The sequence below is a fragment of the Eubalaena glacialis genome, chromosome 17 (genome assembly GCF_028564815.1).
Source record: "Eubalaena glacialis isolate mEubGla1 chromosome 17, mEubGla1.1.hap2.+ XY, whole genome shotgun sequence".
Classification (NCBI taxonomy): Eukaryota; Metazoa; Chordata; class Mammalia; order Artiodactyla; family Balaenidae; genus Eubalaena; species Eubalaena glacialis.
The window spans coordinates 85,846,287-85,871,484 of NC_083732.1; the positions used below are offsets into that span (position 1 = coordinate 85,846,287).

Consider the following 25,198-nt stretch of genomic DNA (forward strand, 5'->3'; position numbering starts at 1 on the left):
TTTAGGAACAAAGGACACTATTGGGATGACTGGCAAAACTTGAATGGGGTCTCAGTACTGGATGGTAGAACGGACGCTAATTTCCTGATTTTGATGGCTGTGTTGTGGTTAAATAAGGGAATGTCCTTGCTTGTAGGAAATACACAGAATTTGGGACGATGGTGCACTGACTCTAAAATGGCTCAGAAAAAATCCTAACCACTGTATGTGCAACTTTCCTGCAAGTCTGTGAGTAATAACACGATAACTTCCTTCTTTTTTTCTTTTTGCTTATCTTTACTTCTAAAAGACTATGGTACTGTGGAATTTCTGGTTAGAAGTCAGCAGACCCAGGCTTCAAATCCAGCTGTAGGCCACTAGCTCATTATATGATTCTGGGAGGCACAATAATGGGGAAAACGTGGATTTTCGAATCATAGTGACCATGCACTAGTCTTCACTCTGCCACTCACAGGCTGAATAACCCTGCATACGCTTTGCATTTCCCTCCCCTAAAGCACAGGAATAACACTACCTACTTCAGAGACAAGACTGTGAAGGTTACGTTATTAATTCCTTCCACAAATACGTATTCAGCTGTCACTAAAATGTTCCGGCAACAGTTCCAGGTTCTGAGAATACAGGGAAGACCAGATTCTTTCTCTGTGGAGCTTATACTCTAGCAGGGGTGGAGAGACAAATAAGAAAAAAACCTGTATATGTAATGAACTTTCAGAGAATAATAAGAATTGTGAAGAAAACTAAAGCAGGTAAGGCCTTAGAAGGTGATGTGGGGATGGGGAGGTCAGACAAGAGAAGCAGGAGAGCTTAGAAAGGAAAAGGAAGAAAAAATAAAATCATCACACAAAATAAAACCAAGATGACACAGATCACAAAAGTCAAGATAAAAAGCATAACAGAATACATGACAGAAATAAGACCAAACGTATGTGCCATATCAAGGAATGTAGCTGGTCTAAACCCACTAATTAATGAAAAAGACACTGAAGTTAGATCACAAACAAAACTCAACTCTATGCTTCATCTAAGAGAACCACATAGGGGAAAAAAAAATTCTCAAATGTTTAAAACAAAACAAGAGGCAAAGGTACATCAGCCAGGGGCTTCCCTGGTGGCGCAGTGGTTGAGAATCTGCCTGCCAATGCAGGGGACACGGGTTCGAACCCTAGTCTGGGAAGATCCCACATGCCGTGGAGCAACTAGGCCCGTGAGCCACAATTACTGAGCCTGCGCGTCTGGAGCCTGTGCTCTGCAACAAGAGAGGCCGCGATAATGAGAGGCCCGCGCACCGCGATGAAGAGTGGCCCCCACTTGCTGCAACTAGAGAAAGCCCTCGCACAGAAACGAAGACCCAACACAGCCATAAATAAATAAATAAATAAACCCAAAGTTTAAAGAAAAAAAAGGTACATCAGCCAAACCAAAAGAAAGGAGGCATGAGAGCTACAGTATCAGATCAGATTGAAATAAGGGCAAAGACATTAGAGGAGACAGAGAAAGGCACTTTAAATGGTAGAAGGCACAACAAAGTGAGAATAATTATGACATCTATGCACCAAAGACCATCAGCCTTCACACTGCATGTATTACAGGACAGACAGTATCACATCGATGGACAGAAGTCCATCAGGGTGAAGAGGACCCATGTTAGCAGTAATTGTAATTCACTTCTCAAAGTCCATGGGTAGATCAAATAAGTAAGGATCTTAAAAAACCTAAGCAAAGTAATAAGGTATAGCTAAGTGATACATTTCAACTCAATACACTTAAAACAAGGAATATGCCTTCCTTTTAAATGTCCATGGAGTAGTCATAAAGAAAAAAACCAAAAAACAAAAACTAACCACAAAGAAATCTCAGTAAATTCTAAGAGGTGAGAATAGTACTAAACTGATTCCACTGCTGTTACATTAGAAAGTCATAACAAAATGAGAAAAAACAAACAAAAAACTATGTTTTAAACAACTCTTGGGATAAAGATGAAACAAACTAAAATCGCAGAATGCCTAAAAATATCAAACATGAAAAATCTAAATGCCAGAATGTGGTTAAAGCAGTAATCATAGGAAAATTCATAGCCTCATAAAACTGTACCAATAATAGGGCAATCTAAATGAATGAATTAAATGTCCAACCCAGTAAGTGAGGGAAAAAATAATATAATAAGCCCAAATAAGGCAGAAAGAAGAAATTAATAAAGATAGAAGAATCACTGAATTAGAAAAGAAAAGGGGGATAGAATTAATGAAGAAAGTAGATCATGTGTGAGCTCACTTAAACAAGAAGAAGAAGAGGAAGCAAACTTATATAAAAGAAGAAGCAAAAACAGGGAAAAAACCCTCTGTTAAAGAGGCAGTTAAATACCTATAGAAGTTTTCTTTTTTAAAAAAATGAGCTATACAAGCTCTTTCTGAAGTCATAAAAATAAATATGAAAGATGTGCAATGGGCATAGGGTTGATTTTACAAGATAAAAAAATTCTACAGATCTTTGGCATAATAATATAAATACAGTTAACACTACTGAACTGTACACTTAAAAATGGTTAAGATGAAAAAAAAAATGGTTAAGATGGCAAATTTGTATTATGTGCTTTGACCACAATATTTAAATAAACAAATGAATGAATGTAAGAAAATGACATTGAAGAGGATTACCCAAGGAAGTATTAAAATATACTGTAAACCCATAATATACTTACAAGGGTGATACTGGCCCATGGATAAACAGATTAATGGAAGAGAATCCCAAGATTTTCCTGAACATATGAGAAAATGGCATTGCTTATTAGTGAAGATAGATGATTTATTAAGTGACTTGGGGATAACTAGATAGCTTTCTGGAAAAAGAAAAGGTGGATCCATGCCTCACTCTTCACACCTTAATAAATTCCAGATAAATAAAAGATTTAAATGTTAAAACAACCAAGCCCATGAAAGCATTAAGAGAATTTTTTTAAAATGTAAGCTAAATGAGGAAAGTCTGAGTATGATACAAAACCAAAGTTTTTGTTTGTTTGTTTGTTTCTAAAGAGATTGTTAAATTTAAATAAGTATCTTCCAGCTTGACTCACTCCTGGGAGGACTGGCATACTTACAAGGGTATTTGTCACAACGAAGTTTATAATAGCAAAAGATTACTAAGGGCCCATCAAAAGATACAGAGTAAATAAATTACGATACATCTTATGCTGTGGTTAAGAAGACTGTGGCAGCAATATGGAATGAGACTGGATCCAGCCTATGTCATTAAGTAAGAAGGGAAAGTGGCAGGAAGCTCTCCCGTGGTACCCAAGGAGGAAAATACACAGTTTGTGCATATTTTATCTTCACAAAATAAGCAAATCACACAAACACTGACTGCATGCCGCACAGAGGATCCATTTTGGGGCAGTAGTCTTTCCCATCATGGAAAGCCTCACGGTGCCCCTTTGTAGAAAGAGGAGGACCAAGCATCACCCATGGCCTTCACTGGAGGCCCAGAGTAACAATGAACACCCACAACAGAGCTGGCGGGAATCGGCCAGCTCCCGGGCTGGGCAGGACCCCCTTCTCCACAGCACCCTCACCCCACTGCTTCCAGGTCCACCTGTCACCTTCCCTCCGAGGAAAGGGGCCCCGAGGCAGTCACAGACGTGGGCCTCCCTGGGCGCCCACAACCCCTGTCCCCGAGGCCAGAGGCTGCAGGTCTGGTATCTGCACCTGCTCCCCCCAGGGCCAGGTCCCTCTCAATTGGACGCAGGAAGCTTACCGAGCACCTCCTTTAACCTGCCCACACGGAGCTCCCAGTCTCGGGAGCAAGACAGACAAGTGAACAGGCAAAGACAACGTGGGGTGGGAACTCGAGAGGCGAAGCCTTCCTGCCGGGACGGAGGATGTCTGAGCAGAGCGCTGAGGGGTCCAGCACAGTGATTTCAGGGGGAGGAGCCGGGGGCTGAGGGAAACTCTTAATCCACCTGGTCTACATGCTGTCCTTTGTCCCTGAGCTTTCTCCAGGGACCTGGCTCAGAGAGACATACCCTCTGGCCCAGGATCAGAACCCCTGTTCTGACTCTTGGGCCCCAGAAGCAAACTCCAGCTCAGGCTGCCTGGGTTCTTGGCACTGGGGTAGCACAAGGGCAGGGCTGGGCCTCACTCAGCCTGGACCCTCACGCCTGGGGTGGAGCTGGCCCTCCCGGCTGCTGCGTCACAGAGGATCCAGAGTGACCCGTGGTGAATTCGTTTTCTCCTTGCCAGGGGGAGTGTGGATCAGTACGGCCGCCCTGGAGGCCAAGCTGGCCACAAGCATGCAACGCCTTCACAAAGCACCAGTAACCCTGCCCTGGACACTGGCCCTCTGGGACTGATCCGGGGGCAGAAGGGCAGATGCCAAGAATGTCCACCTTAGTCTTATGAATGGAAAAACTGGAAACCATTAATAACCAGCCAGAAGGGATTGCCTAAGTGCACTTGGGCACGTCAACATGGAACTATTTAAGTCATGTGGAAGAAGGATGTCTAAGGACTAGGACTTGGATGGCCTTGACCCTGTGAGGAGGATGGCCTTCATCCACCAATTCTTCCACGTGGTCAGCAAACATGGAGACCCGGTGGGTGCGGTCAACGCTGTCTGTTCCCAGGGCGCTCACTGGGAGTGGGGGACACCATCTACAGGCCACGAGAACTTGAGGAGGGGACACAGAGGAGGACATGAAGCTCGGTGGTGGGGTGTGAGAGCATGGAGGTGTGGGCAGCAAGGCTTTCCAGGAGGACCGAAGAAGGAAAGACAGGACTAGGAGAAATCACGGGGCACAGGGAAAAAGGCCTGGAAGAGAGGGCAACTTCCTGGCAGAAGGGAGAGCAGTGGCGGGAGCCCGGGGTGCACACCTCGGGGAGGATGGCGCTGGGAGAGCACAGAGAGACGGGGGACGGAGGCTGGAGGGGCAGGCGTGCTGGTCAGGGAGGGACTTCTAAGCCTCATTGAGGACGCCCCAGTCCATCCTCAGCGATAACGGGAGCCAAGGAATTGTTTTAAGTGTTTAAGAGTGACATCATCGGGGTCACATTTGGGAGGGTCACTTGGGCGGGCTGCAGGGAGGACCCCAGGTTGCAGGAAGCAGATTGGGGGACCAATCATGTAATCTCTTCACTCAGCAGTTTCTTCCATAAAACATAGAATAATGCTTATTCCAGCAGGTAGTTATGAAGAATAAACGAGGTGACAGTTACTGGACACGCTGCATGCAGTAAGTGCTCCCCAAATGCAGCTATTCTTTTGGGAAAGATTATCACAATAAAGCAGGCTCCCAAACGTGATTTTAAAACTAGAATGCTTGGGACCAAACAGAAGAATGGGGGGCAGGGTGGAGTGGGTGGTGGGAGGGGAGAGGGGAGAGGAGAGGCCCTGCAGAAGGGCAGGAACAGGCTCTGAGGCAGCGGGGGGCCCAGCACAGCCGAGGCTCTCGGGGCTCCAGTCAGCCAGTGGTGCCTGCCTTCAGTGGCTGCGAGGAGGGGGAGGGCAGCTCACAGAACACGCCTGGCACGGAGGGGCCCACAGCAGGGCTGCCACCCACCATCGAAAGGGCAGGAGGGGACCGGCTGATCCCACAGGGCCATTCCCCGGCGGGGGATCAGGAGTGGCCTGGGGCTTTTTCTTTGTATATGGGTTTTTTGTTTTCACTTTTTTTCCTTCCTTTTTTATATCCTGTATAAATTTTTTTTCCTTTTTTAAATTTTATCAGTTTACATATATATATATATATATATATATATATATATATTTGGTAAAGGTGCCAAAGGAACAGTGACTCAGCCCCTTGGCTTCCCTGCACCCATTGCCGGGCCAGCTGGGCCTCAGACCAGTGGCCATTCGCCACGGCTGGGCCACAGGGAGGGGTCCTCAGACCAGGCTGACCAGCCGCTGGGACTCACCGAAACCACCCGATTCACCTGGCCCAGCAGACCCAGCCTGGTCCGTGGGCCTGAGCGCTAACACTCTGGCCCGGGAGCAGCTGTCTGGAGACGTAGCCTGTGGGGGAGAAATCCACAGCCCAGCGCCACTGCTAAGTTCCCTGGGAAGGAGGCGGGGGTCCATGGGCAGCTCACCTGCCAGGGAGGCCTGCGCCACACGCATCCAAGATACAAGTATTGCCATCGTTCCTCACGAATCTCACGCTAGAAACAAACTAACCGTCTCCCCCACCAAGGCCTCCATGTTACCCAGTTTGATGAAATGACGTTTTGCAGGAGTTGGGCCACGTCTCCCCGCAGAGTCCCAGGGTCCTCTCCCAATGTACCCCCCCCCCAATCTCTGGAATGAGTCAGACCCTCCAGGGCGCACTCCCAGACTGCTGGGGCCTTGGGGAATTTCTTCTGACTGACATGATGCCTTAATACAAGCTTCGTGTCACTGTGTTTCCTCGGGCTGGTTGGGGCTGGGAGTCTCATCCTCCTCAGCTGCCGCATACGGTGGAAGCAGCTGGCTGAGCCCAGGTCATGAAGAGACAAGACATTCCAAACTAGGAAAGCGAGGGACACCCCCCGAGGTGCAAGCAGTGACACATCCCGCAGAAACACCCCCGCCTCCTTCCCCTCGGGCTGCACCAGCGAGGCGGGCGGCTTCCACAGGAGGAGCCCCAGGTGGAGCCCACAGTCCAGTCACAGCTGCCGTGTCAGCGCCCCTCACAGGCCTCCCGACAACCTTCACCCGCGGGAGCAGGGAGCCCAGCGGAGTGGGCGGCCCCCGTGCAGCGCCAGGGGCTCTCACAGACTGAAGGGGAAGTGAGGGAATGCCAGAAGGAAGGCCTGTTTTGCTCTTCAGACCCCTGGGATAATTTTCCTGTGTCTCTAGCATGCAAAAGGGGGAGGTCAAGCTAATTAATTCAGTGGAGGAAATACCAGATACTCATTTACAATGGTTTCTGGGGCAAAGAGAAGAAAGAAGGTACATGTATATGATTGTTTGCATCTGACCCAACACAGATTACAGGATGGAATCATTTCCAGAGAATAATAAACACTCTCACTTCAACAAAAATTCTACATTTAGTTTGTTTTCTCAACAAAATTTTGTCACTGCTATTTAGGAAGGCAGAGACTGGGGTGAGAGTTCCAGATGCAACGGGCAGCGAACGTTCAAATACCTTTTTCGAAGCGCCACCTCAGGGCGATCGCTCACGGACTGAGCGCCAGGCTGAGTTAGGGTGTCTACCAAACCAACTAAGTCAGAGCTAGTCCAGGAGAGAGGGGCTAACCGCAGCCTCGCTCCCGCCCACCTCCCTGGTCACGGGAGATGCAGAAACATCGGCAGGAGACACGCCTGTGCGGACACCAAGCACCCCCGCGGAGGACGGCCGACTCTGCAGCAAACGGACCCTGAGGGCACCTCCACGTCACTGCCACACCTGTGCTCAGAGCGCGGCGAGCCCGTTCACGAGGTTGTGCCCGGGCAGAGCTCGGCAGACACGCAGAGGCCGGCACGGCGGCGAGCTTCCCTCCCCCCACGGCTCTCTGTGACGTCAGCACACACCGCCAAGCGCGAGCCTGCGCGTTCTGAGAAAAGGAGCGCGTGCCGCCCCCCAGGTGACGAGTGGTACTCACCCCACAGGAGAGGGGCCAGCTGCAGGTGCTCCAGGACCAGCTGGCTCAGGAGTCCTTCCACACTCGCCTCACCTGTGCGCTTCAGAGAGGGGTGAGCCGCGTTAAGGAAAACTCCGCTGCCTCCAAGTCCCGGGCCAGGGGGAGAAGTTCTAGAAGTTTCTCCACAGACTCCCAGACGGGAAACCTCCCACGGCAGGTGAACGTGCCCCTCCTCTCCAGGGATGGTCTAACCAACCACAAGATCTCACCTGAGTGTGTGGGAAACAGGTACGTAAATGTGTCAAGGGCCTCTCCCCCCTCCCCCCTCCCCCCCCCCTCCCCCCCCAAATCTGGTAAATTGAGCTGTTATGTGAAGAAGGGAAATCCACTGGGATAATTTCAATCCAACAGCTATTCTTGCTGGGGGAAATAAAGAAGAGGGAAGGTTGTTTTTCCTAAAAAGGATGCAAACTGTGGCTTACTGTTCAATACAACCAAGTGCGTCTCTCTACACGTGTCAGTTTCATGCTGGTTTCACGTCTGCCCTGTTATACATCTTGATGTAATTACACATATTATTACAAACGGACTCATGCGAGTTCATAATCGAGGAAGTCATACGGCCTCTCAGCAAGTATCGGTGGAGGAAGAAATTAGGTTTAGAAATGCAGAAAATAGACGTCTCCAAGGCGCTAATGTTAAACAGCCAGTGTGGTCCTCAGAGAGAGATCTATAAACCTCTCTCCCTTTTCCTACATAAATTAAAGCCCCAGTACTTAGGTTGCAATCAAAAGGGAAGAATGTCACTCCTGACATTCTCTAGTGACTGAGGAAGTGGGGGAAAATCCCATTACTTTCTTCCATTAGCAAGTTAATTGCATTCAACAAACACAGAGTGTGTCTGAAACAAGACAGGCATGGTGAGAAGCACTGAGGACACTGAAATGACTGGACATGAACCTTGAACTTGAGAGGCTCACATTCCAACAAAGATGACAATATAGGAACAGACCATTGCACTTGCCCAGCCTGAGGACAGCCGGGTTGGGATAAAGCCACACAGGCAGAGTAGAACGGGCTGGGGCAGGGAGCGAGGGGTGCCGAGGCCCCGAGGGAATGAAGACCAGAGCTCCCGGGTCCCTCCTGCCAGAGAGGGACAGCCCAGCCCTCAAACAGCCCAGCCGAGCATCCACGGAAAGCTGTTCCGACAAGAGGGCTGCCCAGGAGAGCCAGCTGGCCGCACACGGCAACGGGCCTCAGACCAGGGCACAGGCCAAGCTGTTGGCGTCCAGGACGCTCAGGAGCGCCCACCTACCTCTCCAGCCCCGGGCCCTGCTTTGGCTGCCTTGGCCCTGTTTCAGTTCTTCCAAAACACAACGTGCTCTCTCAGAACTCCATACCCTCCACCTTCTGTGCTCTTTGCCTGGAAGTGCTTTTCCCTGCCCTCTTCCCCCTCCTCACTGTACTCATACTTTAACTCTTACCGCAGACCTCACTTCCTCCAGGAAGGCCTCTCTGAACTGTCTCTGCTCCGAAGGCTCTTGGCATCCCCTCGGCAACCCTCACTAGATGTGTGTGTCTTCCATCGTCTGGCTTCACCGCTAGCCTGTCAGCTGGGTGAGGGCAGAGCCCTCATCCTGGGGCCTGGAACAGTGGCTGGATCATCGTGGCTGCTCCATGAACATTGTCTGATGACTAAATGAATGCTGGCATGAGTCAACATCCCAGGTAAGTGGTGCAGGGGCCACATTTGTGTGTGTGTTTCTTTCTGTTTTCTTTCCTGACTCTCTCTGGGGGTTATTTTCACTTGTATGAAATGAAGACTTCAGAATATGGCATATTACTCCCTCTTGTTAAAAAAAAAAAAAAAAAATCATGCCAGGCTTTTGAGGCTGATCGCACCCCGGTGCTTGAAGAACAGAAATAGTGCCTAACAAACATGGCCAGGATGAGGAGCCTTTGAAATGATTAGTTAGAAGAGCAAGTTAGCATGTGAGTAATTACAAAGTTGCCAAATGGCACTGGGGCTTTGGAAACCATTCCAATAGCATATTTCCGTATTCATTTGCTTTCGGACATGAGCCATAAAATTATACAGCTGAGCTAGTAAAGCTAATTACCTGCACGCACATCCCCTCCCCTTCAGCCCCATGAGCCACCAGAACAGTCTTGTGTCTGAGCCTGGACACAGGAACGCAACCCTGGCTGACCAGTCAGCTATGCAGATGCTCCATCAGCCACTTTTACAGCCCAGGTTACAATGTTATAGTGAGGACAGTGGACATGGCAGTGGCTTCTCTTTCCTAAACACATGGACTCTGGCGTTTGGGGCAAGAGGTCAATAAAGAATGATGATGAGGACAATAATTCCTATCATTACTTCTGCTAGAAAGAGTATTTCCAAAGTGAGTCCCATGAGAGAGGCTGTGTGCTAAGTGTTTAACATGTATCTTCTCAATTTAATACTATTTTCAAATTGAGAATGTGGTGGGTATAAGATAGGGACTGTTATTTCCATTGCAGAGATTTAAAAAACTCAGGCCCATGGGGATAACAAGAAAGCAGACACGGCCAGGAAGTGGCAGGATTGAGGCCGTCTGACCCTGGAGCCCACACTGCAGCCCGCACTTTCAGACACTTTACTATGAACACAGTATCGATTCCTCACAATAAACCTGGAAGCCAGGACCCGTGATCCCCACTGGACAAACGAGGATCCTCCGTGCACAGGGCCAGGGCCCGGCCAGGACCCCAGCGCTGCCAGGGGCAGAGTCACCGCCTGCTCCCAGCATGGCGCGTGGTGGCCAGCCTCCTTCCTCCAGCCCTGAGGGAGGGCCACGGGGAGCTCTCCGTGGTGCTGAAGTACCTGTCTCCCCCTTCAAGCCCTTCCTAGTCACCTGGGACGCAGCAAATTAAGTTTCCAGGTCAGCCGATGGGTTCTTGCCCCCAACATAGACTCCTGTCCCTTAGGAGGTCAGGGGTGGTGACACTGCAGCATGGGGAATGTAGACCACTGTGGGTGCCAACCAGGCTTTGCAAGTCTCCTAGCCACACCCACAAGTAATGATCATCGACAACCCCTGTGCGTCTGGAACGTAAGAAAACTCAAGTGCCCAGCTCAGTGCATCCAACTCACGTTCGCTCTGCCTCTGGAGCCTCCCACAGGCAGCTTCTGGCTCCCCCCCAAGGAGCCACGCCTTCCTCTCACAGCGCCCTCTGCGCCTGCCACTTCCTGCCTCAAAGCCACAGCTGAGCTCCCCGGAGCCACCACAGTTCACGCACGCCTCTCGGAGGTGGCGAGCCTCGCAGTGCGGGCTGGCCCTTGCTCAGTTTAAACTTCCACTGCCATCCCCGACTCAAACTTGCCGGGCTGATGAGTGGGCAGCTCTGCCGTCACGACTGCTTGGCTGCTTATTTTTGCAAACCAGTAAGAAAGACCAACCAGGTGAGATCCTTCCTACTTTTAAGAAGCCCAGCCTATTGTGCAAGGATGATACCTCAGTATTATTAGTCACCCATCATTATTAATTACATTCAATTAATCAGTATTTGTGCAGAGCTTTTTTGTTTACAAATGTTTTCATGCACATTGTCTCAGTTAATCTTCTGCGAGTCTTGGGAACCATGGATATTTGCTTCCAAATCTTAAAAACACCACCATATGCAAGGAAAATGCAGTAAGTTAATAAAATACCTTCCCTTTCATTTTCTGCTAGCCCATTAGTGGTGAAATATTCAGTCATGAGCTGCAATCAAAGGACCGTTTAAAACCACGGAGCAGTTTTTGAGATCCTGCCTGTGTGTAAGGGACTGAAGTTTACCATGACCCAGCCTGATGCTCTAGAAAAAATGACTGTTTAATCAGCTCTTCCCTTGGGGAACATGCAGCCTGGCGGGTGGCAGGCCTGGGTCCTCTCACAGGGGAGTTCAGCACCGTGCTCTGAACACCTGGTTGTTACAAGTGGTCTACTGAGACCCAGCCCGTGAGGGCAGCTGATGCAGATGTTTCTAAACGGGCTCCCAGGTGAGTGTTCCGGAGTGGGGAGCTCGTTGAGGAGCAGGTCTGCACCTCGGCACCACCCCCGCCAGGAAGATGGGCTGCCTGCGCCCCCACGTGCCAGCTCTGGAGTGATAACCCCAGGTGCAGGGACTTAGCCCAGCCCCACTTCAGCTCAGATCAATTAGCAAATTGTCACAACTAGAAATTACGCTAATGGAAAGGCTGCTTTAGGTGATTAATGAGCCTCTTTCCCATGAGTCTGTCCTCCGATTTGCTTCGTGAACTTTGAGAATGCTGATGCTGGGCTGTTCTCATCCCAGCAGGGGCGCCAGTGTCTGGGCTCAGCTCCCTGGACAGCGCCACGAACTGCCAGGGAGAGTCTGCACGCGGTTCGGGGCTGCAAGTCTTGCCGGGGGAGAGTAGTCGAGTCAGAGGATGGAGGGCAGGCAAAACGGAGAGAGCCCTGTGGGGTAGGTGTGCCAATCAGCAGCGTGCCCGAGGAACGCTACGTCTCTTTGGCTTCATCTGAAAAATGGGGATAATTTGAAGGCCTTGGCAGAGACCAGATGCTCTTTCACTCTTTTGCCCAACACAGAGCTAATAAGAGCACAGACTCTGAAGCCGGACAGCTGGATGAGAATCCAAGCTCTGCCACTTACTAGCTGGGTGACCTGGAACAAGTTAGGTAAACTCACAGGACCTCAGGTTTCTCATCTGTGGAATGTGGATAAAAACTACTTCACAGGGTTTTTGTAAAAAGTGAGCAAATCTAGGTAAATTGCTCAGAACAGTGCTGGCATCTAGTAAGTGCCATAAGGTGTTAGCTGTTACTTAAGCTCTGTAATTTTATGATTCTATTATATAAGATACACATGCTCACAATAATTGTCACGCCAAAAGTACACAGAATGTGTAAAAGCCCAGCGTGAGCCCAATCACATGAACACACTGCACGTTGATTCGTGTGCATGTTCACTCACTCACACACACATACACACACAGATTTGGAACTTTGCTTTGCATACTAGGGAAAAGTCCTTCCCCACTCTCGTGAGCCGGCCAAACCTGAAATCTATGCTCTCTGTGTGCCAAACGCTGATTCCATTCAGAGTAACTTCAAGGTATACATATTTGGATTCGGGGGAGTCAAGAATCAAATATGTGTCCCTCCCATCTCACTCCCTCCGTCCCCTGAAGGCTAAAGGGCCAGGGCAACTTTACATCCTCGAAGGTCGGGAGCAACGCTTCTCTTGGGCTGGCACGGCTTCCCCACTATGAGGATTAAAGGCCTCTGAACCAAGTGATTACCCACAGCTATAAACACTCACTCCCTAAAGACAAATACAAGATGCAACCCTGCATGTTACTGAAGATGATCAAGGAATCAGCTGTACCGATAAAGGGAGCTGCTTGTATTAAAATTCATTTAGATAAAACTCTCTCTCCTAACATGACTATCAGAAAAACCTAGTGCACTGTTTTAAAGGAGTCTTATCTAAAAATACTTAATTTCTCTCAGGGAATGAGAAGATAGAGCTCCACCAGAAGCATCTTTGAGAGTTAGCTAGAAGCCAGTTAGAGAGGCTGAGAGGCCATCTCAGGCGATCCAGTGCAAAGAGCGAAAGCTCTGCCTCAGTCTATGAAAGGAGGAGGGCTTGGCTATCGGCAAATTCTCCTCACTGGCGGGGATGTGGTCTCGGAAACTGAGAAGCCAGGTGTGGCCGTATGCCAGGTTGCCTGTCCTGGTGGTGACCAACCAAACTGGGGACGTCGTGCCTAGAGTCTTACAGGGTTGACCTCAAGTACAGACTGATGACAAATGTCACAGCCGCTGTTGCGCTTCTGGGATTTATAGAGGGCCACTGGTGTCTGTGAGGCCAAACATGCCACCGTCAGCGGCACGGCCCGGGGTCAGCCCTGGGAAGGCAGCCCCTCCGGGGGGCACAGCCGTGCTCTCAAGAGAAGAGCCACACTGCTCCGCCTCCTTCCGCTTCCCAGTTATTGAGGACTATGTGCCCTCTGTGTCCCCCCCGAAGACATTCCAGCCCCCACTCTGGGCTGCTGATTCTTAGGCACCTGAAGCCCACTTTGCCACTGGGGTCCCTGAGCCTCTGCCTCACCCTCAAAGCAGCCAGATGGTTACAAACGATCTCCAGACAGAAGGCGGGAGACGCGTGCTCACCAGACCAGGCCACCTGGCAGAGACTCAGCCCAGATGGTCCAGGCCGCCAGCTTCGTGGGGACCAGCTGAACTGGGCACCCAGTCCTTGTCGGGAAACCTATATGGGGTTGGATTCTAATAGGTCAGCAAGCATCTCACCGAACCCCGAAATGCTCTCTGAAGAGAGATTTGCAACAAAAACGAGGAAAGCGAGAAGGGGCGCTGACAACAAGCTTGCTCCGAGCGTCTCCCGCATCTGTTTCCACCGCAGACAGCCTGCGCAGGGCTGCCCCCTGGAAATGGAGACGGGCTTCCACTAAGACGAATCGTGCTGGTTGCAAACTCCCTTCCTACGTTCAACACGGCACTCAGCGTAGTGCAACCAAGCTGGTGACCATCGGCTGCATCAATCAAATGGAAACCACCGATTCACCGAAAGGTTTCAGTAGCTACATGGGAGGATTACAGGCAGCACCGGGGCGGGGACGAGAGCACACGCTCGGGCTCCATCGGGCGGAGTCCACACCCGATCTTGCTCACCGCAGCGTCCCCGGTGCTGGGCGCAAACCGCAGCACATCGTAGGTCATCAGGGAATAGCTGCTGACACGACCTGACCTCAAGAACAGCACAGCCTGGCAAGGGAGACAGTCTTGGGAAGAAAACAAACCTTCCTGTGCTCTGTAAGCACTATTCCAAACAAGAGTTAAGCACTGAGAGTTGCAGGACCCCAGAGGAGGGGCGGTTCCAGCCGGGGCCAGATGGCAGAGGGGGCAGAGGGCTCCGTGGAAGATGGAACACGTGAGGCCAACCATAAAGGACGACCCACACCTGCTCCAATGCTGATGCTTGTTTCTCCTTCTCTGAATTACCGTGGAAAGTGACAACAGATATGGTCAGCTTCCATACGTCCCCAAACCAGATGCTCTGGATGATTCTCAGAACTGCCAACCCAGCCCCTTTCAGGCAGGCCCCAGCAGAGGTGGAGGTGAGGACGCCAGGGGACAGTCGTGGGGGAGGTCTGGCCCAGCGTCTCCCGTCCAGGAGAAGCCTCATCTGAGGCCGGGTCACCTGAGCAGCACCGGGTCTTCCAGCAGGAAGTGTGCCCCCTGTACTGACACCTCCTAGGGTCAGGGGCCGTGACGGAACCACCAGGGTGAGGCCTCACTTCAGGTTGACTTCAGTCAACAGGAAAATAACACGCGTTCTGGGATCCTGGCTCTCCAGCTCCCGGCACCATCTCAGGTGAGTTACTTAACTTCCAAAATTTACTTATTTACTTTTTAAAAAGAGGTAGGTATCACTTGTTTTGTAGGTTTGAGGGAAAATGCTAATATCCTGTCTGGCACCCGGTATGGGATCAGAAGGGCAGATACAATTGTCAGAACCGACCCTAACGGCAACCGGCAACCCCGGAGCAGGTGTCCTCACGGTGCTGAACAGATGGAGACACGGGCCTGACAGGTCACCACCTGCCTGCCGGATGCAGGAGACAGCAGAGCCAGACCTTCGGAGCCGGGGCTCCGGCCCCCAACGATGCAGCGTCTTTGGTCCCAGCCCACAGGCAAATGCAGACGGTCACTGGGTCATGTGCGGGGGCTACTACCTGCTACTGACAGAGTTCCGGGAGAGTCGGCTGCATTAAGGTTTCCCAATTTCAGTAAAAATGGTCCAACAGCGGCAGCTGGAGGGAAGAAGAAGGTTAAAAGAAGAAGAATGGAAAGCAAGGGCGTGTTTATCCGGAAAGCACGGACAGGCCTTTCTGTGCAGGCCGCCCCTCCCCGCCCCCAGGAGCCCCACTGACGTCACCCCCAGGCGAGTTCCTCCTGCGAGACGGGAGCGCTCAGGAGGACATTCCCTTTCAAAGTCACCAGGCTGAGGTGGCACAAGGAACAGGCAAGGGAAGAGGGCGGGCTTCAGGACAGGTTTCTGAGTGTGAGGAGTGCTTCATCCCAGGCAGAATAAGGATCAAAGCGCAAGGACAGGAGAGCCCCAGGTGTGACGGGGGCAAGCCTGATGGCGGGGAGGGCGCTGGTCCTGCAGGCGCCACACGACGGGGCTCCTCGTGGTACCGTCACCTCCCCCCACTACACGAGGAGGAACGGGAAACAGAGGGGTTAGGCTGAGACCCGGCGGCTGGCGGGGAGGGGTGAGGCGGGGGGAGAGTGCCTGCCGGTCCCATGTCCAGCTCCGCTGCCCGGCATCCCTTCCCCAGCCCCACAGACAACACACTAAGTAACTGTCACACGGGAGCCGTGCAAGCAGTGGTTTTCATAGCAGTGATGATGATGGAAGTGATAAACAGAAGAGAGATAGGTATTGTAAATCTAAGGGAAAAAAGTATTCAATACGTGAGCTCATTTGGCTGGGCCAGCGTGTAAATCCCACCTCAGAACTAGTGAACGCCAGGGCTGAAAACACCACTAGGCCCCTGGTGCTCACCGCTCCTGGATGGCCAGGTGCCCTCCACCACCTCCTCCACATGAGGTCACCCTGTCCCTGCAGAGGTGGGTCTCCTGACCCACCAGGCAGCCTGCGGGGACCCTTGGACTGTGTTGGCTCTCGGCCAGTTACCAGGCTCCTTGTAATAAAGCCTGCCCTTTATTATAAGGGGGGGAGGGATTACAAGGGGGGGGATGGACTGGGAGTTTGGGGTTACTAGATGCAAACTGTTACATACAGAATGAATAGACAACAAGGTCCTACTGTGCAGCACAGGGAACTATATTCAATATCCCGGGGTAAACTATAATGGAAAAGAATATAAAGAATGAATATATGTGTATAACTGAGTCACTTTGCTGTACAGCAGAAATAAACACAACATTGTAAATCAACTACACTTCAATAAAATATAAATTAAAAAATAAAAATAAAAATAAAGCCTGCCCTGCATCTTTCACAGAGCGGGGTGGGGGGGAGGTCAGAGGAGAGGAGGGACGTGAAAGCACAGCTGGGTTGTATTGGGAGGGAGGGACAAATCTTCACGGCCTGCAGGGAGGCTGGGCTCTGCTGGAGAGCCCTGGAGGTCGATGCTCACAGGCTGCTTCGGGCAGGACCTGAAGGAGGAGGCCACAGAGCCTAACCCTTGTCTTCAGGAAGGGAGGCGGGAGATCGAAGGGGAAGGAGGGAAGGAGGGAAGGAGGGAAGGAGGGGAGGAGGGGAGGAGGGGAGGAGGGGAGGAGGGGAAGGGGGAAGGAGGCAGGCAGGTCAGCCCGGCTCCTCACAACAGCCTGAGAGACGCCTGGCCCCTGCTGCCCCAGTCTGCATTCTGTACAACCAGTCACAGGGGACGACTGAGGTCCCCAGTGCGTGTCAGGCTCTGGAATGTGCTTAGAATACTCCAGCCCTGCCGGTCCTCACCGCAGGAAAGCTCTGTCTCAGCCCTCCCGGGCTGCACGGTGAGTGCCCGTCTCTGCGTCTGCCCCTCCTGCAGACTGGGGGCATCTCCAGGGCTCAGCACACGGAAACAATACGTACAGGCTGTTAGCCAGGTACAGAGTGGGTCTGGAGCTCCCGGTGTCCCTGCCACTTATCTGGATGTTGCAGATATTACCCAGACAGGTGTGCACACACCTACTGCAAGAGCCACAGTCTCCTTTAAAACACGTCTATCCAGCCTTACGTGCTACATACGGGCCATTTTTATTACTACGGATGGGTGTCAAACTAGCCTCAAATTTTTTATGAAGTCTAAATATTGAGAAAATATTAAAATGCATAATGAAATAATTAGCCAATTCAATCTTTGGTCTTTCCATCTGCTTGAATTTAGGTTTACAATAGCAAAAGTCTGCTATCCATCCCATGCCAGATGTCATTACCAGATAGGAGGGGAAGCAGGGAGGGAGGGAATGTCCGTAATGCTAATTCTCTTCACTCAAATTCGCCTTTGGGGACAGTCTTCCAATCAGTAAACTGGGAGACAGGTGTGCCTGGCACATGGTAGGCATTCAATAAGGATTTACGGCCTGAATTATTAATCGAACACAAAATAGGGAAGTCAGCTTCTTGAAAGAATCAAGGCTAAAAGGACAGAAACCCAGACATTTTAGTACGTTTTCAATAATAGTTTTCAAAGCACGTTAAGAGTTTTGATGGTCAATATAACCCCATTAGAAGGCAAGGACCATGGGCTCAAGCAGGCTGAGGGGTTCAGGGCTGGCTCCTCCCCATTCTCTGCAGGAACTCAGAGGCAGCTGCATCAGCAAGACGGGGGGAGAAACGCCCTGGGAGCTGTTGAGCGGGTGCCGAGGACCATGTGGGACCCCTGGGGGCAGCACCCAGGAAATGACACTCGCAGGTGCTGCCGTGCACCCCGGCTCCCAGTGAGGCCCAGTCTCCGTGAAACTTGGGGAGGCAAGGCCCCCCAGTCCCAGAATGAGACCCCTCAGAAGGATGAACCCTTCCCACTGGGTCCCCGAGCACAGCGCCCCTCCCCCACGGGTGCCAGCCAGGCCTGCCTGGCTCTGCACGAGCTCCCGCGTGAAGCCAAGGCTCCAGGACCCAGCGTGGCTCCTCCGGCTCCACAGGGACCCTATGGGCTCCACGCAGGAGGTGCGGAGCCTCCGCAACCCAAGGCCCAGAAAGGACCCTCCCAGCTCGTGTCAGGACGTAGACGCCAGGACTGAGCGCTAATGGCCTCCTTTCACGACCGCCCCGCCCCCTGCCCCCCTCCCCGCCACAGGATATGATCACCTTCACCACGCTCCCCGTGGGGACCCGGACTGGCAGGTAAGCGCTTTGCCGCCGGCCACCCCACCTGGGTGGGCCCTTGGCTGCACCACTTCCTGGCTGGACTCCAGGTGAGTCAGCTCACCCTGCTGAGATCCCGTTTCCCCAGCGGACCGTGAGAGGTGCCGACCAGAGAGGTGTGAAGAGGTGACAGAGGTGACGGATGCAGCGAGCCTGGGACGCGGCGCGGGTGCCGCCTTCCTCCGTGCTGCGACGCTCTGCTCGCTCAACGAGCGCCAGCTGGCTGGACCCTGACCCTGCTGAGAAGTGGGGTCACCAAGGGCCCCTCCCGCGGCCCCCCACCTTTTCACTTCTCTCTGTACAGAAGACCAATGCCTAACTCCACCACGCATGCCAGGCTCCCTCCGTGAGCTCCTGAGCGCTCTAGTTTTTGGCGTCTGGTTCTCAAAGCCTTCCATCTACAGCGCTTTTCCTGTCACAAGCTCCTCGGAGACAGGGGTCTTGTCTACCAAGCCCAGATTCACGTTAGCTGGCACAAAGGAACTTGCCTCGGTCCTGGAAGCCACGCCTCCTGCAGCCTAAGGGTGCTTCCAGGATCCAGGGCGACGAGACCACACAACAGCCTGTGACCATCCCACTTGCACAGAACCAGTGTGTGAACAAGGTAATCAACAGACATTCCCATCAGAGTTGCCTCTTCCTGGGAGACACCCTGAGCGAGCCATCCTCTCGCACCATGCGAACTGTGGGGCATCTCCCACCCCTGTCCCCTTGATAAACTTCTACTCACCCTTAAAAAGCCCACCATGGCGACACCCCTTCTGTGAAGCCACCCCTGATTGCCCTGCGCCCGGCAGCTTCATCCTCCGAACCTCACAGCAGTTGGCATAACGCTCTGTCCCTGCTCCCCAGCCGTGCGTTTAATCCTCAGATGATGCATACCCTCTTCGGGACCGGGCAACCCCATGAGGCCCTGCCTCCGCACTGCAGTCCCTCAGGCGACTTGCCACACACCCAACCCAAAGCAGGCACCGAGTAAAGACTGCTGGAAAAAACACGTAAATAGGTAAGTGAACCTGAGGTTTCTCCAGAGTCCCACTCACCCAACTGAGTGTCTACCACAAGCCAGGCACTGATTGGAAGCTCAAGGCAGGGCCACTTATTTTATGAAGCCGTCTTCTTTAGTGCAGTCCTCCTAATGCCCCCACCCCAGTCTTTTCCAAATGGCATCCGCGTGCCTTGCTGAGCTGTACAGCCCGATTTCAGTTTCCCCAACAATCGTATCCTGTGTTCAGCTGTCAGTATGTGGAACCCCCCGACCCCAAGCCCAGCACTGATAGGTGGCCGTTAGAACCGGTCACTCACACAGATCTCAACGCTGACAGGAAAGACGTGATCCAAGTGAGAGCAGCACCGGCCCCAAGGAGGCCTTTCCTCATCCTGAACCCATACTTCACTCGTGGGGCCCTGGACGTGGTGGAAGGGTAAGAAAATGCCCACTCTTTGGTCCGCATCTCCCTGCCATGCCATTTCTGAGTTATCTGTGGCTAGCGCTCAACAGCTGACCCCTCTGGGGTCCTCCTCAGGGGTCCGCAGGTCGGGGTGGGCACCGGGAAAAGGATATGATGGTCCAGTGGATGTCCAGCTTGCTGTTGATCTCCAGGCCTCGGGCTTCCTGCCTCTCCTCCTCCAGCTCCTTGGAATTTGCAAACTGCCCCTTCTCCCCAGGGGATTCTGGGAAACTCTCAAAGTTGAACTTGTCCACTTGAATAGCCATTCTAAGAGAACGGGGAAACAGAGCAGAGAATTAATCAGGAGGGCAATTTCTTCTGTGGGCTGCTGGAGAAGCAGCCCATGCCAGCATGAGACAGGATAATGAATCATTATCGTTAGTAATTCATAACCGATTCATTCCAAGAAAATGAAATAATTGACTCCCAGGGTAGTAACAGCTTCAGAGCTGGCTCAACACCGTTTAGCACAGAAGACACAGTCAGAGTGTCCAACCCCAGAAGGAAATCTGAATTCTGGAATAGGGTAAGGCAGAGAGGAAGCAAGGGAAAAATCGCAGCGAGGTGGCCTGGCAATCACTTACCCCTGGGGCCCCAAAAGCCCAGGGGGAACTGCAGCCTTGTCATCAGAGCCCTGCCTGCCGTGCTGCACTTCACCCTTGGCCAGATGGACTTGCTCACACACGCCGCGTGCCCCGCCAGTCGCACAGCTCCCCACCCGCCCACTTCCAGCCCATAAGCCCAGGACCCCACCCTCCCTTCAGGTTTTGGCCCAAGTACAACATCCTCTACAGAGCCTCCCACACTGCTGCTATGTCCCGCACTCGCAACCTTCTGGCAGTTTCCAGAACACACCAGGCTCTTCCTCCCTTAGTCTTTGTGCCCACAGCTCCCCACGTGGGAATGTTCTTCTTCTGACCCTTGGCACAGCTGGAGCCTTTCATCCTTTAGATTTGAGCTTAAGAAAGGCCTTCCCAGCCCACCTCTCCACAGCAGCTTTCCATCTCATCCCTCCCCTCGCCCCATTCTCCATTGCGGCATTCAACCTATTTCTGCAATAGCATTTACCATGAGCTGTAAATATTTACTTCTGGATTTGTTAACTGTCTATCAATCCTACCAAAATTCAGCTCCTTGAGGGCAGAGATCCTCTTGTCTTGTTTACCAGTGTTTCCCAGGCCTGGAATAATGCCTGCCTGGCACACTGTAGTAACCGGTTCAGAGAAGAAATGAATGAGTGAATTAAGATCCTTCCCTAACACCCCAGGCCAATGTTTACCTCCCGCCCACCGCCACTGTTGCCCAGCCCGCACACCTGTATCCACGTTCAGCTGCGTCCCCAGGTGCTACAGGCCCTGGTCTCTAGAAGGCAGGCGGGCTCTAGCTAACCGTCCGCAGCCTGCCTCCACTCCCACTCCCATGCCCCTGACAGTCACATAGCCAGGGGCTATGTCCTACTGACATTTGAAATCCCACCTCTTGGCACGAAATCAGGCATACAGCAGGTACTCAACAAAAATGTGTTACATGGATGGATAAAGAAAGAGGGGGAGAAAGGGGGGCTCCTTCGTGTCAGGCCCTGAAGATGACTGTCACTCAACGGATAAAAGTAGGCATTTTCTTTTATTTCATAGCCTGTGCTGTGGCCAAAATATTCTGCTGAGCCCCAGCATGCTCTAATTGGCCTTTGGAGCTTCTTCAACAACCAGGAACTGGTATTCAGGGTGTATAAACATAAGATTAAACCCAAGGAAGAGGTCTTGAGAGCTTGGAAAGGACTACTGGAACGTTGGTAAATCCACAGCATTTGGCCGGGAGCTTGACGTTTAAGGGTCAGCTACTCAAGAGTTAGAGGCACTTCTGTGTAAGTGCAGAAACAGTGCATTTCATAGCAAGGACCACTTTCAAAAAATTACATTTACTGTTCTTTTCGGATTATACAAGTAGATAGGCTTACTGTAAGAAGCTGGAAAATAGAGAAAAGCATACAAAAGAAAAAGCACTCAATCTTATACTCTAAGGTTGATATATTAATTCTATAGTCTTTTTTCTAAGCACTTGTATTTTAATGTAGTTTAAATCATTATATAAGCATACATATAAGTCATTATGTAAGTATTAAATATATGTGACCACACATACATATATACATAATTTTAAGACTTGCTTTCTTCTCTTAATATAGGATGAGCAATTTCGCATCATTAAAAATTAGTCTGCAGAATATTCTACCATATGGCAGTATCATAATTTACTTAACAATTCCCCTATTTTTCATACTTTCAGGTATTTTCCATTCTTTAAAAAATTACTGGTGAAAAAAATCGTAACAACCATCTTTGTGCTTAAATTTGTTCTCTGCCTTTATGACTGCCTGTTAGACTCCATTCTAGAGGCGGAATTACTGATCTGAGGATGTGAAAACCTTTGAGGTTTGGAGGCAGAGGACCAAGTTCCTTCTCAGAGAGCTTCTTCCCGAGGTACATGCCCCAAGCAGTGCGGGCGGGCACGCCTCTCTCTGCACCCTTGCCAATACTGACGATGATCAATTTTTAATCTGTGCTAGTAAGAGGCAAAATGCTGCCTCGCTGATGCTTTAATTTGCAGGTCTGTCTGAATTACTCCTGAGGTTGCACATTTTTTCAGGAGCTTATTAGCCATTTATCTTTCTTCCCCTGTGAGTGCAGCCGGAGTGCTTCTAATTTCCCACCCGGCAGAAGCGCTTCCTACTTCCAAGCTAGCCCGGAGCAAACTAGTGCTCTCTTCAAACAAGAGGTCAGAATATTTCCTAAGGTTCACTAAAAAGGCCAAATTCAGCTCATCGTCTGATAACTCAAAAAGAACTAATAACTGTCACCTGTCAGATGGGTGTGGACACATCCCAATGCCCAGCTCTCTTCTGGTCGAATGCAAGAAGGGAGAGAGGCCCGGCTCTCAGCAGCCTTAGGGTCAGAACGCACACTGGCCACTGGCCACCAGGATTATATTTGTGTGACCGTGTGCGGGGGAGCTCTTTCAAACAATTTCTGACTGCGTAAGTGTCATACTATATGACCCATCTCCACCCTTCAGGAAAGTGTAGCCAGGTGTGCCCACAGAACAGGAGAGGAAAAAAAATGAAATGCAACGAACGCTCATCGCATACCCAGCCCTGGGCCAGGTGTTTTAAATATACATTCATCTTTTTTATTACTGTGGCCTAAGGATGAGTGTGATTTGCTTCCTTTTACAGACGCAATGACGCTCTGTGGGCATAAGCCACCTGCCAATGTCACAGAGCTGGCAGTCCCATCAAGAGCCTGCCGCTCAGACTCAGCGCTGCTCTGTTTTTTGCCGTATCTGGTTCTCCCTTGCTTAGGCAGAGTACCTAAAAGGTAATGGTTTTTGCTCGTGCTGTTTTCAGAGCCGGCGTGGGACACAGACCCGGTGACCGCGGGCCTGCCATCCACAAGAACCAGCGCACCCCCAAACTTACAACAGCCCTCCTGCCCCAGTGGCCCCAGGATGCGTGCTGCCAGCAGGTGTCCCAAAGGCAGTGTCCCTCCTCTCCCACAGATGACGAAATCGAGGTACCAGAAGTTGAGTGACTCACCCAGGGGCACCCTGCTTAAAATCCTGTAGCTAGGGTGGCAACCCCAGGACCCGAGGACTACTCCCCCAGACGGCAGAGGGGTGCTGTCCACCTCTACGTCTCTCTCTCCGTGGGACCTGCGCACGGTCCCAAGCCCCGCTGCCCTCCTCCTTCCTCCCCTCCAGGGAGGGGCCGGCAGCGAGGCCGGGAAACTTCTCCCAGAGCCGAGTCCCCACACGTGAGCTCTCCGCCCGCGTGACACGCACACCGGTCCCGAGGGCCAGCACTGTCACAGGGGGAGCCACAGCCTGGTGCCCTGGGAGGCACCCTTGCTCCAGGTCCACCCTGACTGGGGGCAGCAGTGCTCCCTGGTGACGCAGCAGGTCCAGAGCCCATCACAAACCAGCTGCTCGGAGAGGAGGCGGCCCCACGGCCGTCAGGGCCGCTTATGGAGGAACTGAGGAGCTGCTGGGACTCCCTGTGGAGAGGAGGACGGGAAGTCCAGAGCCGCCTAGGGGAGGGGGGGAGGGGGAGAGGGAGGGAGACCATCTACTGCAGCGGCCCCCGGAGGGGAGGGAGCTGAGGCCCCGGACGGCAGCCACGTCCACCCCATGGGCACCGAGGCAGCGGAGGGCACAGAGCAGGGAGCCCCGGCTTGGGAGCAGACCACCTGGGCTGGACCCCCAGCTCTGCCCCGACATGAACACGACCTTGGCCGTGGCCCTCCACTTCCCTGAGCACCTCTGCGGAATGCAGTCGGCAGTAGTGACCTAGAGGGTGGGTGAGAGGTCAGCGCTCTCACTCAGTGCCAATGGTCATGCCATCAGAGGTCAGCTCTGCCACAAGGCTCGTCCACAGCACAAACCCTCCCGGAAGGGCGGCACTGCCTCACAGTGCAAAACCCTGCACCCAAACTGGGGCTAATAAGCCCCGTCTTGTAAGATTTTGTGCAGATTAAGTAAGACGGTCCGCAAGTGCCCAGCACACACATAGCATCCTACAAACAGTGGCCACTGTCAACGATGATCAATCCCACCTTACATATGGGGAGACTAAGGGGCTGGGAAGTTAAGGAAATAACCTGAGCTGCTCGTGGAAGAGCTGAGATTCGGACCCGAATGCAGTTACTGGTGCCGACCCAGCGCCCTAGTGGATTCCCCCAGCCTCCTAACCGTGCAGCCCCCACCGCTATTCAATCCTCTTCATCTTTGCCGCGTCGGAGTGAAAGAGAATTAATACTGCCATTGAATGCCAATTTTCACGTTTAATTTTATGGCCAAATGTGACAATAATAGTCAAGAGTTGGCACTAAAAAAAGGTGCTGTGATTTTTGAAGAGTCTATAAAAAAGCGGTGGTTTTTAAAATACCATATCATATGATTCAGCCTTTGAACAGCTGATAACCTCGCCAGGGAAGTCATAATGATGACATTTAAATACAAATCAAGGAGTCGGATTTAGAAGGACTATCCACATATAATTAAATTGAACTTTCATTGGGAGATAATTGATAGTTATAAGATGGTATTCTAAATTTATGTGGCGCATCCTTCGGGAGTCTATTTGACTATGCAGAACGCCAGCCTATTTCTCTGTTTTATAATGAAGTACAATCCAAGTGAAAGGGAAGCGGCCAACCTTCCAGAGTCATCCATCCTGAATGAGAAGAACTTTTGGCAGACAAGAAAATGGCATCAACACTGACA

The 25,198-nt window shown here is 51.6% G+C and overlaps 1 protein-coding gene across 2 annotated transcripts in view; it reads right to left on the bottom strand.

Moving 5' to 3' along the window:
* Positions 1 to 25,198, bottom strand: part of TRAPPC9 (trafficking protein particle complex subunit 9) — a 535,221-nt gene that overhangs the window by 100,935 nt on the left and 409,088 nt on the right. For both annotated transcript variants that reach the window (XM_061171479.1, XM_061171478.1), the window contains 2 exons: positions 20,035 to 20,188; positions 7,578 to 7,668 (listed from right to left, as the gene is read on the bottom strand). In XM_061171479.1, coding sequence (XP_061027462.1) covers positions 7,578 to 7,668; positions 20,035 to 20,188 — 245 coding nt within the window. The remainder of the gene's footprint in view (positions 1 to 7,577; positions 7,669 to 20,034; positions 20,189 to 25,198) is intronic.